Source organism: Ranitomeya variabilis, chromosome 3, assembly GCF_051348905.1.
Source record: "Ranitomeya variabilis isolate aRanVar5 chromosome 3, aRanVar5.hap1, whole genome shotgun sequence".
In the NCBI taxonomy this organism is placed as follows: domain Eukaryota; kingdom Metazoa; phylum Chordata; class Amphibia; order Anura; family Dendrobatidae; genus Ranitomeya; species Ranitomeya variabilis.
In genome coordinates, this window is record NC_135234.1 from 27,886,688 (window position 1) to 27,904,489 (window position 17,802).

General features: G+C 46.0%; 1 protein-coding gene across 1 annotated transcript in view; it reads right to left on the minus strand.

Annotated features, from left to right (window-relative positions):
• Positions 1–17,802, minus strand: part of FAM3B (FAM3 metabolism regulating signaling molecule B) — a 98,906-nt gene that overhangs the window by 4,060 nt on the left and 77,044 nt on the right. Inside the window, exons 5-6 of the mRNA XM_077293855.1 lie at positions 8,623–8,673; positions 5,954–6,041 (exon numbers count right to left, since the gene is read on the minus strand). Of these exons, the coding sequence (XP_077149970.1) occupies positions 5,954–6,041; positions 8,623–8,673 (139 nt within the window). The remainder of the gene's footprint in view (positions 1–5,953; positions 6,042–8,622; positions 8,674–17,802) is intronic.

Here is a 17,802-nt window from a genome sequence, read left to right on the forward strand (position 1 = left end):
TATCCAGCACAGCCCGCACAGTGGTATATCCAGCACAGCCCGCACAGTGGTATATCCAGCACAGCCCGCACAGTGGTATATCCAGCACAGCCCGCACAGTGGTATATCCAGCACAGCCCGCACAGTGGTATATACAGCACAGCCCGCACAGTGGTATGTACAGCACAGCCCGCACAGTGGTATATACAGCACAGCCCGCACAGGGGTAAATACAGCACAGCCGGCACAGGGGTATATAGAGCACAGCCCGCACAGGGGTATATAGAGCACAGCCCGCACAGGGGTATATACAGCAGAGCCCACACAGGGGTATATACAGCAGAGCCCACACAGGGGTATATACAGCAGAGCCCGCACAGGGGTATATGCAGCACAGCCAGCACAGGGGTATATAGAGCACAGCCAGCACAGGGGTATATAGAGCACAGCCAGCACAGGGATATATACAGCACAGCCCGCACAGGGATATATACAGCACAGCCCGCACAGGGGTATATAGAGCACAGCCCGCACAGGGGTATATAGAGCACAGCCCGCACAGGGGTATATACAGCAGAGCCCGCACAGGGGTATATACAGCACAGCCAGCACAGGGGTATATACAGCACAGCCGGCACAGGGGTATATACAGCACAGCCCGCACAGTGGTATATACAGCAGAGCCAGCACAGGGGTATATAGAGCACAGCCCGCACAGGGGTATATAGAGCACAGCCCGCACAGGGGTATATACAGCACAGCCCGCACAGGGGTATATAGAGCACAGCCCGCACAGGGGTATATACAGCACAGCCCGCACAGGGGTATATACAGCACAGCCCGCACAGGGGTATATACAGCAGAGCCCGCACAGGGGTATATGCAGCACAGCCAGCACAGGGGTATATAGAGCACAGCCCGCACAGGGGTATATACAGCACAGCCCGCACAGGGGTATATACAGCACAGCCCGCACAGGGGTATATACAGCAAAGCCCGCACAGGGGTATATACAGCAGAGCCCGCACAGGGGTATATGCAGCACAGCCAGCACAGGGGTATATAGAGCACAGCCCGCACAGGGGTATATACAGCACAGCCCGCACAGGGGTATATACAGCACAGCCCGCACAGGGGTATATACAGCAAAGCCCGCACAGGGGTATATACAGCAGAGCCCGCACAGGGGTATATACAGCAAAGCCCGCACAGGGGTATATACAGCACAGCCAGCACAGGGGTATATACAGCACAGCCGGCACAGGGGTATATAGAGCACAGCCAGCACAGGGGTATATAGAGCACAGCCCGCACAGGGGTATATAGAGCACAGCCCGCACAGGGGTATATACAGCACAGCCCGCACAGGGGTATATACAGCAGAGCCCGCACAGGGGTATATACAGCAGAGCCCGCACAGGGGTATATACAGCAGAGCCCGCACAGGGGTATATAGAGCACAGCCCGCACAGGGGTATATAGAGCACAGCCCGCACAGAGGTATATACAGCAGAGCCCGCACAGGGGTATATACAGCACAGCCAGCACAGGGGTATATAGAGCACAGCCCGCACAGGGATATATACAGCAGAGCCCACACAGGGGTATATACAGCAGAGCCCGCACAGGGGTATATGCAGCACAGCCAGCACAGGGGTATATAGAGCACAGCCAGCACAGGGGTATATACAGCACAGCCAACACAGTGGTATATACAGCACAGCCCGCACAGGGGTATATAGAGCACAGCCAGCACAGGGGTATATAGAGCACAGCCAGCACAGGGGTATATAGAGCACAGCCAGCACAGGGATATATACAGCACAGCCCGCACAGGGATATATACAGCACAGCCCGCACAGGGATATATACAGCAGAGCCCGCACAGGGGTATATGCAGCACAGCCAGCACAGGGGTATATAGAGCACAGCCAGCACAGGGGTATATAGAGCACAGCCCGCATCTCATCTCCCCCCCCCCCCCGATAATGGCCCCACAGTCCGGTGAAAAAGAAAAAAAAAAAACTCTCCTCACCTTTCCTTTTGCCCGCGCTGCTCCTGGTGGCTGCAGTCTGCCCAGGACACTGCAGGTGCGCGATGATATGACGTCATCGCGCACCCGCAGTGTACTGTCAGAGGCAGAGCGGGGAATGATGGGAGAGGGAGCGTCAGGTGACGCTCTCCTCCATCATTGCATTGAACTATACCGGTGTCATAGACGCCGGTATAGTTAAATGCGGCGGCGGCGGCGGGGGGGGGAGGAACAGTGCAGCGGCCCACTACTGGCATCGGCTCTTCTGGCATTTGCCAGAAGTGCCCGATGTCCAGCCCGGCCCTGCCCTGACCTGCCGGCCCGGGGCCCCTGACCTGCGGGGCCCGGTCGCAATGGCGACCGCTGCGACCGCGGTCGTTACGCCCCTGGCTGTTGCTGCTCTGCAATAACCTGAGACTATTAATCAGGCCTCCCTGGTTGAGCTAAGATATGATTTGAACTGCGTTATAGCATATCTATGTGTGTTTGGACTAAGACAAGGATTTAGTCGTGTAAAGTATCCTCAAGAATAACTGTGCTTCATAGACTTTCTGCTTGATTGCATTTTCCTCTGAAGTTCCCTATAGACTGCTGAGCTGCATTTGATATTTGCACCAAGTGTTGTGGACTTGAGTTTCTCTCTGCACCTGTTTGAATCACCATGTGATAATATAGACTTTACCACTTATAAAACTGTGTCCTGTAGTTGTCTTGTTCCACGCAAAGAGTCTCCTGAGTTATCCCCTATAATTATTACAGGATAATCTAGCCTAAAAAAAAGGAGACTGCTGGAACAATGACTGCAGAAAGCAGATTAGAGCAGGTGTTTTCCATAATTAGATCACTGCAGAAAGATGTGGAAGGTCTGCAAAAGAAGTTTGGAAGCTTTGAACACAATCAACAAGTGTTTGGACAGACTTTGCAGGACTTAAGCACCCGCATAGGAAAAATCAGCCGCACTCAATTGGTTGAAAGTTCAGCAAACTGTGTAGTTTCTTTATTAACATATACAATAAACATCACCAGGTGCTTTTTTAGGAGGTAAATGGGTGGCGGACTATTCAATTCGGGTAACGTTTCGACCCCAGCGGGTCTTTATCAAAACCTCACTTGTGCCAAAGAGGTAGAGGAGAGGAGAAAGAGCCGAGTTCCCATAGGGCAGCTCTGGTGCAGTTGTGTGGAAGCGCGTCCGCCTGGTGGGTGATGTAGGAGCCTCCTGGATTATTCCTGGATTAAGCACCCGCATGGCAGCCCCGGAAAACAAACTTGCTGGCATAGAGTCCCAGTATGGACGGGCTTTTCAGGACATAAGCACGCAAATAGCTGCATAAGTGAATTTACCCTCTGGGCAACCGCCACCAGCTAGCCCACCTAAGTTGCCCCCATTCAGATTTAATGGTGATCACGACAAATTTCGTGGCTTTGTGAATCAATGTATGCTATATTTTGATCTGCATGCTGACCGTTTTCCTACTGATAGATCCAAAGTATTGTGTGTATTAATGCTACTGACCTCATGAGCGCTCGCCTGGGCGAATCCGATGATTGAGTCTCGTGACCCACGGTTAAATGACTTGGATGATTTCTTGGCCGCTATGGCATTAATGTTTGATGACCCTAATCGCCGTGCAACCGCTGAATCTGCTTTATTGTCTTTACGCCAGGCTAAACGTTCTGTTATAGAGTATGCCACTGAATTCAGGAGATTAGCGGTAGATACTAATTGGGACAGTTATGCACAATTGCCTATTTTTAAAAGGGGTCTGTCTAGTATTGTAAAAGATGAACTAGCCCGCTCTGAGTCACCACAAGAGCTAGAGGCATTTATACAGCATTGTGTGCGCATTGACATTCGCCTTACTGAGCGTAGGCAGGAGAAATTTGCTGCATATAACCGTATTTCTAACTTTTCCCTTCCTTCCAAAGAGCCTGCAGGTAAAACCTCTCGGGAGGTGGAGGAGGTGCCCATGCAAATTGATTCCGTTCAGAGGCGCGAGATTAATGAGCGCCAGGAGCATCGCCTGCGTGAAAGTCTATGTTTCTACTGCGGTCAGTCTGACCACTTTTTAATCAACTGTCCCAAGTGTCCCAAGCGGCCAAACAAGGTGCTAGCAGCGGTAGGAGAATATGACAACTGTGATGATGAATCTGACATCTCTGAATGTAGCCTGCCTTTAAACCCTGTATTCCATTCACTTTCTATGACTTCACCAGCCAAGGAGCTAAATGAAAAGAACTCTCACTGTTCTCTCCCTATTAAGATCCTGTATTCAAGACAGTGGATTTCCAGTGCAGCTATGATTGACTCTGGTGCAGGTGGCAATTTCATGGATATCGCATTTGCCAAGGAACATGGTATTGAAATTCAGCAAAGAGCCTCTCCAATTACCATGGAAACAGTGGATGGGTCACCTTTAATCTCTGGGCCTGTGGATCAGGAGAGCAACTTTCTTTCTTGCTAATTTCTTCTCCTCATTTTCCTGTGATTTTAGGCATTCCTTGGTTGCATTCTCAGAACCCAATTATCAACTGGGAGACCAAGGAGATTATCTTCCCAACAAGGAGCAACTCAGCATTAACAGAAGCTGTCCCTGAGTCCACAGCTACGGAACCACATGTACAGGTATTTTCTTTACCTCCAGCATATAAAGAGTTCCCTGACATCTGTGACAAGAAGAATGCAGATCAGCTTCCTCCACACAGGCATTATGACTGTCCCATTGAGCTGCTTCCTGGGGCAGCTATTCCTTTTGGTAACGTATACCCTTTGGCGGCACCTGAGCTTCAAGCCTTAAAAGAGTATATTGGTGAAAATCTGGCCAAAGGCTTCATATGTCCTTCTTCCTCACCAGCAGGGGCACCTATCTTTTCTGTAAAGAAGAAGTGATGTCACAGCTCACCTCCTCCTCCTCCTGTACAATGACTGATAACACCTCTGTATACAGGAGATAACACAGGATCCACCATTCACAATAGGTGATGTCACAGCTCACCTCCTCCTCCTGTACAATGACTGATAACACCTCTATATACAGTAGATAACACAGGATCCACCATTCACAATAGGTGATGTCACAGCTCACCTCCTCCTCCTGTACAATGCTGATTAACTACCTCATTACAAGTTACTCCTGTCTGAGTCCGGCTATTTTTACTAATGACCATGTACGCAACAAGAAGAAGGAGTTGAACAATATGGACCAGTGTTTATTTTTACATATAAATTGTAATATGAAGAATTAAATAATAACAGAAAAAAATCGACAAAAGATACATTTAACATAAAAATTGTAACAAACCCTCAGGCGTGAAAGGCCTTTAAAAGTTTTTTTTAGTCTCTGGATATAAGCACGAATGTTCCATTCACTGAGAGAAAGTAGAGATCTCGAAAATGGTAAGAAACCAAAACCTAAAGGTCCAGATTCATCATTGTTTTTGCACCTTTTTTGTCTAGTTTTGGGCATGTATTTTTGCACCATATTCATCTTTTCATTTGCACCTTTTTTAAAGTCAGTTTTTAGTTTTTTTTTTAGTTTACTATTGTGGACGGAGTTTGTGCTTTTCATATATTTTTGCCTGATTTATCATTTGTGACTTTTCGAAAAGTCGCAATTTTTTTGCGCAAATCTTATTTTATGGATACCATTTTTTTTAGTTTCTTTTGCACAATTTTTGCAACATTTTGGCATAATAAATCACCCTCAAAAAGATTATAAACAAAAAGGAAGACAATATATATATATATATATATATATATATATATATATATATATATATATATATATATTTGCAAAATTCAGGAAAAAATAAATAAATAAAAAGTTTTTGTAAAAAAAACTCAAACAATGAATTAGGCCAAAGATTATTAGCAAGTGTACATCTCATTCTCTTTCTACGTTCTTTACGTTTGATACTGCCCAGTATCATTATAATTATTCTTACTTATGAACTGCATCATCATGACTGGCAACAAAGATGATGGAGTTGCTGGGGATCTTGTTGACAAACTCTACCATTGGTCCAGAGAAGTCTGAAATGGAGCAGAAAATGAGGTAAACCAGCTAGACGGATGAATAATTATCGTTATAATGTACAGCAGTAGGACAAAGTCAACAAAAACTTGTTTTTGACAAATTGTAGTACCGCCTTATGTCCACCAGATGTCACTGTACACACACCTGCAATGAGAGCGCTGCATGGTCAGACGCTACAGTCAATTTTTAGACAACTACCGCAAAGTCAGATCAAAATGTGACATTCGTATAATTCCTTTTAGGATTTCATGGTAGTCATGGACAAAATGTGTTACGTCTGAATAAACCTTAAGGGCATGTGCACACGTCTTTTTCAGGAGCTTACTGATAAAGCGCTAAAACAAAAAAAAAAGGAAAAAATGTAAAGCAAGGTCAAAACAACGTGAAGCAGCTAAAAGATGTGACTGGTCCATTCCTCTGGCGGCTTCTGCTTGAAAGTCGCCACTATTTTATACACAGTGCCTTGAAAAAGTATTCATACCCTGACGACCCCATGATTTTTTCCTACATTTCTTCATGTTTCATCCACAAACTTAAAGGGAACCTGTCAGCAGGATTGTGCACAGTAACCTAGAGACAGTGTCAGGTCGGCGCCGTTATACTGATTACAATGATACCTTGGTTGATGAAATCCGTCTTGTGGTTGTTGTGTAATCCTTATTTGTAGTTTTCAGTTAATGATATGCTCGTGCTGTGGGGCGGTCTGTGGGTGTAAAATAGGGGGCCGGTCACTGAGGGATCAGTGACCTGTCATAAGCCCATACAGATGCATATGTAAGCAAAGCATCACAAAGCCCCTCCCACAGCCCCGCCCCAGAGCACGAGCATCTCATTAACTGAAAACTACAAATACAGATTAAACAATAACCACAAGACAGATTTCATCACCCAGGGATCATTGTAACCAGTATAACGGCGCCGACCTGACACTGTAGGTTATTGAGCACAATCCTGCTGACAGGTTCCCTTTTAAATATATTTTATTGGGCTTTCATGTGACACCAACACAAGGACCAAGTATTTTCTAAGTAAATGACACTTTGTTTTCTAATTATTTTAAAAAATATAAATCTGAAAAAAATAGAGAGAGATTGGATGGAGACATCAGTGATAAGCGATTTACAAGTCTTGTGACAGATTATCATGAGATTTGGGTCTTGACGGTGACTGGGCCGTACACATACATGAATATGCTTTGATATAAACCGTCCATTATAGCTCTGGCAGGATGTTTGGGGTCGTTTTCCTGCTGGAAGGTGAACCTACGGCTCAGCCTCAAGTCTTGTGCAGCCTCTAACAGGTTTTCCTCCAGGATTGTCCTGTATTTAGATCTTCCATCATCTCTGACCAGCTTCCCTGCCCCTGCTGAAGAAAAGCATCCCCACAGCATGATGCTGCCACCACCATGTGTGACTGTGGAATGGTGTTTTCAGGGTGACGTGCAGATACTCTGCCCGAGCTCTTCTCCCCCATTTTACTCCTGTCAATCTAGGATCTGTTCTGCTGGAAGCATACTGCTTTTGCTAGCAGATCCTAGGGCTCCATGAATATGGCAGCAGAACACTCCCACTACTGTGAATTGTGCAGCCCACAGAGGCATGCCCAGTTCACCGCAGTGACATTTTTATTACAATAGATAGGGTCGGCCTCCGTCTGTTATCTCCTATGACCATGCTGTGCCGTATTATGACACTGATAGTGTTGTGCTGCTAGTGTGAAAGCAAGATGTCAGCCCCCAGTGCCTTCTTTAAACTCCTATAACACACCCATAGTGACCATGTGCCTCTTGGCTGCTTCTCTAACTAGTGCTCTTCTTACTTGGGATGTCAGTTTAGGTGGACGGCCATATCTTGGCAGGTTTGAAATTGTGCCACACTCTTTTTATTTTTGGATGATGGATTGAACAGTGGCTCAATGAGATGATCAGAGCTCGGGGTTTTTTTTTTATATAACCTAACTCTGCTTTACTCTTCTTCACAACTTTATCCCTGACCTGTCTGGTGGGCTCCTTGGTTTTCATGATGTTGTTTGAGCCCTAATTTTTTCCTACAAACCTCTGAGGCCTTCACAGATATAATGAGAATAAATCATACACAGGTGGACATAATGTAATAATTATGTGAATTCTGGAGACGATTGGTCACTCAGGATTTTATTTAGGAGTATCAGACTACAGGGGGCTGACTACAAATGCATGTCACAATTTTCAGATATACATTTTTAAAATATTTAGAAAATCAGGTGTCATTTGCCTTAACCTTCACAAAGACTCACTACTTTTGTTAGTATATCACATACAATCCCAATAAAATACATTTAAGAGTAACATGAAAAAATAAGGAAATGCTCACAGGGTATGAATACTTTTTGAAGGTACTGTATATGTTAAAAAAGCCACTTTCCAGTAAAGAAAGGACACTTCAGGAAAAACTCTGCATCGCCATCTAAAAGATGTTGTATGCACATACACTGTCATTGATTTTTTAACAGTTTTTACAAAACAAGTATAAATGTCAGCACAATGCTGGGTGCAGTAGTAACGTACACCAGCTCACATAGAGCAGCTGAAGGTCATACCTCCTTCGAACATGTCAAATGTCTTGCTGTCAGTCAGCTTCATGGTCTGACCTAAAAGAAAACAAAAGAACAATAAGAAGAAGGCGACACAGACGACATTTACTATATAAACACATACCTGTGCTAAATGCACTTACAGAGGGCTGCGCAGATGGAGATGTCAATAAAGAGGGAATACGGGGTAGGAGGACACAGAGGAAGGGGGACTTAAGAGGTCACCTGGGGGGCAGAGAGTAAAAAGAACACAAGGGGAACAGATAATACAGAGGATACATAAGAAACAGGCGGTAAAGAGAAAACCTGGGGTACAAACAGTAGATATGGTACCTGAGGAATAGACAACAAGAAGGGCACCTGGGATACAGACAGCAAAGAGGGCACCTGGGGAACAGACAGCAAAGAGGGCACCTGGGGAACAGACAGCAAAGAGGGCACCTGGAGAACAGAGAGTAAAGAGGACACCTGGGATACAGACAGTAAAGAGGGCACCTGGGGAACAGACAGTAAAGAGGACACCTGGGGTACAGATAGTAAAGAGGGCACCTGGGATACAGACAGTAAAGAGAGCACCTGGAGTATATACAGTAAAGAGGACACCTGGGGTACAGACAGTAAAGAGGGCACCTGGGGAACAGACAGTAAAGAGGGCACCTGGGGTACAGACAGTAAAGAGGACAACTGGAGTACAGACAGTAAAGAGGAAACCTGGAGTACAGACAGTAAAGAGGACACCTGGAGTACAGACAGTAAAGAGGACACCTGGGATACAGACAGTAAAGAGGAAACCTGGGGTACAGACAGTAAAGAGGACACCTGGGGTACAGACAGTAAAGAGGGCACCTGGGGTACAGAGAGTAAAGAGGACACCTGGGGTACAGACAGTAAAGAGGACACCTGGGGTACAGACAGTAAAGAGGGCACCTGGGGTACAGACAGTAAAGAGGGCACCTGGAGTACAGACAGTAAAGAGGACACCTGGGGTACAGACAATGAAGAGGACACCTGCGGTACAGACAGTAAAGAGGACACCTGGAGTACAGACAGTAAAGAGGGCACCTGGGGTACAGACAGTAAAGAGGACACCTGGAGTACAGACAATGAAGAGGACACCTGGGGTACAGACAATAAAGAGGACACCTGGAGTACAGACAGTAAAGAGAACACCTAAGTAACAGACAGTAAAGAGGACACCTCAGGTGCAGACAGTAAAGAGGGCACCTGGGGTACAGACAGTAAAGAGGACACGTGGGGTACAGATGGTAAAGAGGGCACCTGGGGTACAGACCTTAAAAAGGACACCTGGGGTGCACACAGTAAAGAGAACACCTGGGGTGAGGGCAGTAAAGAGGGCACCTGAGGAACAGACAGTAAAAAGGGTACAAGAGGAACAGACAGTAAAGCGGGCACCAAGGGAACAGACAGTAAAGAGGACACCTAGGGTACAGATAGTAAAGAGGGCACCTGGGATACAGACAGTAAAGAGGACACCCGGGCTACAGACAGTAAAGAGGACACCTAAGCAACAGACAGTAAAGAGGACACCTCGAGTACAGACAGTAAAGAGGACACCTGGAGTACAGACAGTAAAGAGGACACCTGGGATACAGACAGCAAAGAGGGCACCTGGGATACAGACAGTAAAGAGGACACCCGGGCTACAGACAGTAAAGAGGACACCTAAGTAACAGACAGCAAAGAGGACACCTCGAGTACAGACAGTAAAGAGGACACCTGGAGTACAGACAGTAAAGAGGACACCTGGGGTACAGACAGTAAAGAGGACACCTGGGGTACAGACAGTAAAGAGGATACCTAAGTAACAGACAGTAAAGAGGACACCTGGGGTACATACAGTAAAGAGGATGCCTAAGTAACAGACAGTAAAGAGGGCACCTGGAGTACAGACAGTAAAGAGGACACCTAAGTAACAGACAGTAAAGAGGGCACCTGGAGTACAGACAGTAAAGAGGACACCTGGGATACAGAGAGTAAAGAGGACACCTGGGGTACAGACAGTAAAGAGGACACCTGGAGAACAGACAGTAAAGAGGGCACCTGGGGTACAGACAGTAAAGAGGACACCTAAGTAACAGACAGAAAAGAGGGCACCTGGAGTATATACAGTAAAGAGGACACCTGGGGCACAGACAGTAAAGAGGACACCTGGGGCACAGACAGTAAAGAGGACACCTGGGGTATATACAGTAGAGAGGACACCTGGAGTACTGTTATGACCCCAATGGCAGAGGGTCTCAGGAATAAATACCAAGTCTGCAAACACAAAAAAACAGCTCATAGGGCAGTGGTAACTGGGCTGACCATATATCTAATCCTAGCACCACAAATAGAAGTAGCCGGGGAACGTGCCTACGTTGGTTCTAGACGTCTCGCGCCAGCCGGAGAACTAACTAACCCTAGAAGGGAAAAGAAAGACCTTTCTTGCCTCCAGAGAAAAGACCCCAAAAGTTGGATACAAGCCCCCAACAAATAATAACGGTGAGGTAAGAGGAAAAGACAAACATAAGAATGAGCTAGGTATTTAGCAAAGAGAGGCCCACTAGCTAATAGCAGAATATAGTAAGATGACTTATATGGTCAGCAAAAACCCTATTAAAATATCCACGCTGGATATTCAAGAACCCCCGAACCGTCTAACGGCCGGGGGGAGAACACCAGCCCCCTAGAGCTTCCAGCAAGGTCAGAAATCACATTTAGTACAAGCTGGACAAAAATAGTAGCAAGCAAGTAACTCAAAAAACAAAGAAGCAAGACTTAGCTTAATTTTGCAAGAGCCAGGACCAGCAGACAGGAGCAACAGAAGGATCTGATTACAACGATGCCAGGCACTGGACTAAGGATCCAGGAAGTTAATATAGCGACACCCCTGGACTAACGACCCAGGTGAGTGCCAAACAGAAAAAAGACAATCCCAGAGTCATACCACTAGTGACCACAAGAGGGAGCCAAAAAGTCTAATTCACAACAGTACCCCCCCCTTAAGGAGGGGTTACCGAACCCTCACCAAGACCACCAGGGCGATCAGGATGAGCAGCGTGAAAGGCACGAACTAAATCGGCCGCATGCACATCAGAGGCAACCACCCAGGAATTATCCTCCTGACCATAGCCCTTCCACTTGACCAGATACTGAAGCCTCCGCCTGGAGAGACGAGAATCCAAGATCTTCTCCACCACGTACTACAACTCGCCCTCAACCAACACCGGAGCAGGAGGCTCAACAGAAGGAACCACAGGTACAACGTACCGCCGCAACAAAGACCTATGGAACACGTTGTGAATGGCAAACGACACAGGAAGATCCAAGCGAAAGGACACAGGATTAAGGATTTCCAATATCTTGTAAGGACCGATGAAGCGAGGCTTAAATTTAGGAGAGGAGACCTTCATAGGAACAAATCGAGAAGACAGCCATACCAAATCCCCAACACGAAGTCGGGGACCCACACCGCGGCGGCGGTTGGCAAAACGCTGAGCCTTCTCTTGTGACAACTTTAAGTTGTCCACCACATGATTCCAGATCTGCTGCAACCTATCCACCACAGAATCCACCCCAGGACAGTCAGAAGGCTCCACATGTCCCGAGGAAAAACGAGGATGGAAACCAGAGTTGCAGAAAAATGGCGAAACCAATGTAGCGGAACTAGCCCGATTATTAAGGGCAAACTCAGCCAACGGCAAGAAGGTCACCCAATCATCCTGATCCGCAGAAACAAAACACCTCAAATAAGCCTCCAGAGTCTGATTAGTTCGCTCCGTTTGTCCATTAGTCTGAGGATGAAAGGCAGACGAAAACGACAACTCAATGCCCATCCTAGCACAAAAGGATCGCCAGAACCTGGAAACAAACTGGGATCCTGCGCCAGACACAATATTCTCAGGAATGCCGTGTAAACGAACCACATTCTGAAAGAACACAGGAACCAGATCGGAAGAGGAAGGCAGCTTAGGCAAAGGTACCAAATGGACCATCTTAGAAAACCGATCACATACCACCCAGATGACAGACATGCCCTGAGACACCGGGAGATCTGAAATGAAATCCATGGAAATGTGTGTCCAAGGCCTCTTCGGGACAGGCAAGGGCAAGAGCAACCCGCTGGCACGCGAACAGCAAGGCTTAGCTCGAGCACAAGTCCCACAGGACTGCACAAACGACCGCACATCCCGTGACAAGGAAGGCCACCAAAAGGACCTAGCCACCAGATCTCTGGTGCCAAAAATTCCCGGATGCCCTGCCAACACCGAGGAATGAACCTCGGAAATGACTCTGCTGGTCCACTTATCAGGAACAAACAGTCTGTCAGGTGGACAAGAGTCAGGTCTACCAGCCTGAAATCTCTGCAACACACGTCGCAAATCCGGAGAAATGGCTGACAAGATAACTCCCTCTTTAAGAATACAAACTGGTTCTGCGACTCCCGGAGAGTCAGGCACAAAGCTCCTTGAAAGCGCATCAGCCTTCACATTCTTTGAACCTGGTAAATACGAGACCACAAAGTCAAAACGGGAGAAAAACAATGACCAGCGGGCCTGTCTAGGATTCAGGCGTTTAGCAGACTCGAGATACATCAAATTTTTGTGATCAGTCAAGACCACCACACGATGCTTAGCACCCTCGAGCCAATGACGCCACTCCTCAAATGCCCACTTCATGGCCAACAACTCCCGATTGCCAACATCATAATTCCGCTCAGCAGGCGAAAACTTCCTCGAGAAAAAGGCACAAGGTCTCATCACAGAGCAACCAGGGCCTCTCTGCGACAAAACGGCCCCTGCCCCAATCTCAGAAGCATCCACTTCAACCTGAAAGGGAAGTGAGACATCAGGCTGGCACAAAACAGGCGCCGAAGTAAACCGGCGCTTCAACTCCTGGAAAGCCTCCATGGCTGCAGGAGCCCAGTTAGCAACATCAGAACCTTTCTTGGTCATATCCGTCAAAGGTTTAGCAATGCTAGAAAAATTAGCAATAAAACGACGGTAGAAGTTAGCAAAACCCAAGAACTTCTGAAGACTCTTAACTGACGTGGGTTGAGTCCAATCATGAATAGCACGGACCTTGACTGGGTCCATCTCCACCGCAGAAGGGGAAAAAATAAACCCCAAAAAGGGAACCTTCTGTACTCCAAAGAGACACTTTGAGCCCTTAACAAATAAAGCATTCTCACGCAAAACCTGAAACACCATCCTGACCTGCTCTACATGCGAGTCCCAGTCATCAGAAAAAAACAGAATATTATCCAGATAAACGATCATAAATTTATCCAGATACTTCCGGAAAATATCATGCATAAAGGACTGAAACACTGAAGGAGCATTAGAGGGCCCAAAAGGCATCACCAAGTACTCAAAATGACCTTCGGGCGTATTAAACGCGGTTTTCCATTCATCTCCTCGCTTAATGCGCACAAGGTTGTACGCACCACGAAGATCTATCTTGGTGAACCACTTGGCACCTTTAATTCGGGCAAACAAGTCTGACAACAGAGGCAAAGGATACTGAAATTTAACAGTGATTTTATTCAAAAGCCGATAGTCAATACAAGGTCTCAAAGATCCGTCCTTTTTGGCCACAAATAAGAATCCCGCACCAAGAGGGGAAGAGGAAGGACGGATATGCCCCTTCTCCAGAGATTCCTTGATATACGAACGCATTGCGGTATGCTCAGGTACAGACAGATTAAATAGTCTTCCCTTAGGAAATTTGCTACCTGGAATCAAATCTATGGCACAGTCACAGTCCCTATGAGGAGGCAGAACACTGGACCTGGACTCGCTGAACACATCCTGATAATCAGACAAATACTCAGGAACTTCCGAAGGAGTAGAGGAAGCAATAGACACCGGCGGGGAATCACCATGAATACCCTGACAGCCCCAACTTGACACAGACATTGCCTTCCAATCCAAGACTGGATTATGAGTCTGTAACCATGGCAACCCCAAAACGACCAAATCATGCATTTTATGCAGAACAAGAAAACGAATCACCTCCCGATGTTCAGGAGTCATGCACATGGTCACCTGCGTCCAAAACTGCGGTTTATTTTCCGCCAATGGCGTAGCATCAATACCCCTCAGAGGGATAGGATTAACCAACGGCTCAAGAACAAAACCACAGCGCTTGGCAAATGACAGATCCATAAGACTCAGGGCAGCACCTGAATCCACAAACGCCATAACAGGGTAAGAGGACAATGAGCAAATTAAAGTCACAGACAAAATAAATTTAGGTTGCAAATTACCAATGGCGACAGGACTAACAACCCTAGTTAGGCGTTTAGAGCATGCTGATATAACATGTGTAGAATCACCACAGTAAAAACACAACCCATTCTGACGTCTATGATTTTTCCGCTCATTTCTGGTCTGAATTCTATCACATTGCATCAAATCAGGTGTTTGTTTAGACAACACCACCAGAGGATTAGCGGTTTTGCGCTCCCGCAAACGCCGGTCAATTTGAATAGCCAGCGCCATGGAATCATTCAGACTTGTAGGAATGGAGAAACCCACCATCACATTCTTAATGGCTTCAGAAAGGCCATTTCTGAAATTTGCGGCCAGAGCATACTCATTCCACTGAGTAAGCACGGACCATTTCCGAAATTTTTGGCAATACACTTCAGCTTCATCCTGGCCCTGAGAAATAGCCAGCAAGGCTTTTTCTGCTTGAACCTCTAGATTGGGTTCCTCGTAAAGTAATCCGAGCGCCAGAAAAAACGCATCAATATTTGCCAATGCCGGATCTCCTGGCGCTAGCGAGAAGGCCCAATCCTGAGGGTCGCCCCGTAAAAAAGAGATAACAATTTTAACTTGCTGAACTGAGTCTCCAGATGAACGGGGTCTCAGCGATAGAAACAATTTACAATTATCCCTGAAATTCCTAAACTTAAATCGGTCTCCAGAAAACAGTTCAGGAATAGGTATTTTAGGTTCAGACATAGGACTACTGGTAACAAAATCTTGTATGCTTTGCACACGAGCAGCAAGCTGGTCCACACTTGTAATCAAGGTCTGGACATTCATGTCTGCAGCAAGCTCAAGCCACTCAGAGGTAAAGGGGAGGAAGAGAGGAAAAAAAAAATAACTTCAGAATTTCCTTTCTTATATCCCACTTCTGCAATGCATTAAACATTCAATGTAGGCCTGGCATACTGTTATGACCCCAATGGCAGAGGGTCTCAGGAATAAATACCAAGTCTGCAAACACAAAAAACCAGCTCATAGGGCAGTGGTAACTGGGCTGACCATATATCTAATCCTAGCACCACAAATAGAAGTAGCCGGGGAACGTGCCTACGTTGGTTCTAGACGTCTCGCGCCAGCCGGAGAACTAACTAACCCTAGAAGGGAAAAGATAGACCTTTCTTGCCTCCAGAGAAAAGACCCCAAAAGTTGGATACAAGCCCCCAACAAATAATAACGGTGAGGTAAGAGGAAAAGACAAACATAAGAATGAGCTAGGTATTTAGCAAAGAGAGGCCCACTAGCTAATAGCAGAATATAGTAAGATGACTTATATGGTCAGCAAAAACCCTATTAAAATATCCACGCTGGATATTCAAGAACCCCCGAACCGTCTAACGGCCGGGGGGAGAACACCAGCCCCCTAGAGCTTCCAGCAAGGTCAGAAATCACATTTAGTACAAGCTGGACAAAAATAGTAGCAAGCAAGTAACTCAAAAAACAAAGAAGCAAGACTTAGCTTAATTTTGCAAGAGCCAGGACCAGCAGACAGGAGCAACAGAAGGATCTGATTACAACGATGCCAGGCACTGGACTAAGGATCCAGGAAGTTAATATAGCGACACCCCTGGACTAACGACCCAGGTGAGTGCCAAACAGAAAAAAGACAATCCCAGAGTCATACCACTAGTGACCACAAGAGGGAGCCAAAAAGTCTAATTCACAACAGAGTACAGACAGTAAAGAGGACACCTGGGGTAGACAAAGTAAAGCTGACACCTGGGTACAGACAGTAACACCTGAGGAATAGACAGTAAACAATATGGAGCGGGGTGACATCTGAGGAAGGGGACTTAAGAAGGCTCCTGGAGTACAACAAAGAGGGCTCTTATAACCAGACAGTAAAGAGGGTACCTGGAGCCCAAAACGTTAAAAAAACACTTGGGCACAGGTTGTAAAGCGTAAACAGTGGAACAGACAGTAAAGAGTATGGGGCAGGGGGCCACCTGAGGAAGCGGGACTTAAGAAGGTATCTAGAGTGCAGGTTATAAAGAGGGCACCTGGGGAACAGACATTAAAGTGAGCACATTGGGTAATTGCAGAATAGAGTGCATCTGCAGAACAGACATTACAGAGAGCACCTGGGAAATAAAAGGAGCAACATTGAAAGACATTAAAGGGGCTTTCCCACTAATAAAAGTTTATTTTAATCAATAGAAGTATAACCACTTCTGTGGCTGACACACTAAAAGGGGCACCTAGTGCATGAACTACAGAGCAGCCACTTTAGTGGAAACTGGGGGAAAAGGCACTAAAAGAGCAGCAAGATAAGGCACTACAGGGTTCAAAGATGCAGTGCCACTAAAAGGGACACCTGGGTCAGAGGCAAGAAACCATGACATGGTATGGATCTATTGGGGTAAAATTCATACTCCGTGTACGTTTCAACATTTTTCACATTACACCTGCAAACATAAATGTATTTTATTGGGATTTTATGTGGTATACCAACACAAAGTAGCGAGTGTTTGTGAAGCGTAAATTAAATGATACATGTTTTTCTAATTATTTTAAAAATATAAATCTGAATATTTTGTGTTGCATTTGTATTCAGCCCCCTGTAGTCTGATGCCCTAAATAAAACCCTGAGTGACCAATCACCTCCAGAAGTCTCATAATTAGTAAATTGAGTCCACCTGTGTGTAATTTATTCTCATTACAACTACAGCCGTTCTTTGAAAGCCTCAGAGGTTTGTGTGAGAACATTAGGGATCACTGAATCAAGGGGTTGAATACAAATGCACATCAAAATTTTCACATTTATATTTTAGAAATATTTAGAAAACCATGAATCATTTCCATTACACGTCACAAGTACTTGTTACTTTGTGTTGGTACATCACATAGAATCCCAGCAAAATACATTCAAGTTTGTGGTTGTAATGTCAAAAATGTGGAAAAGTTCACAGGGAAT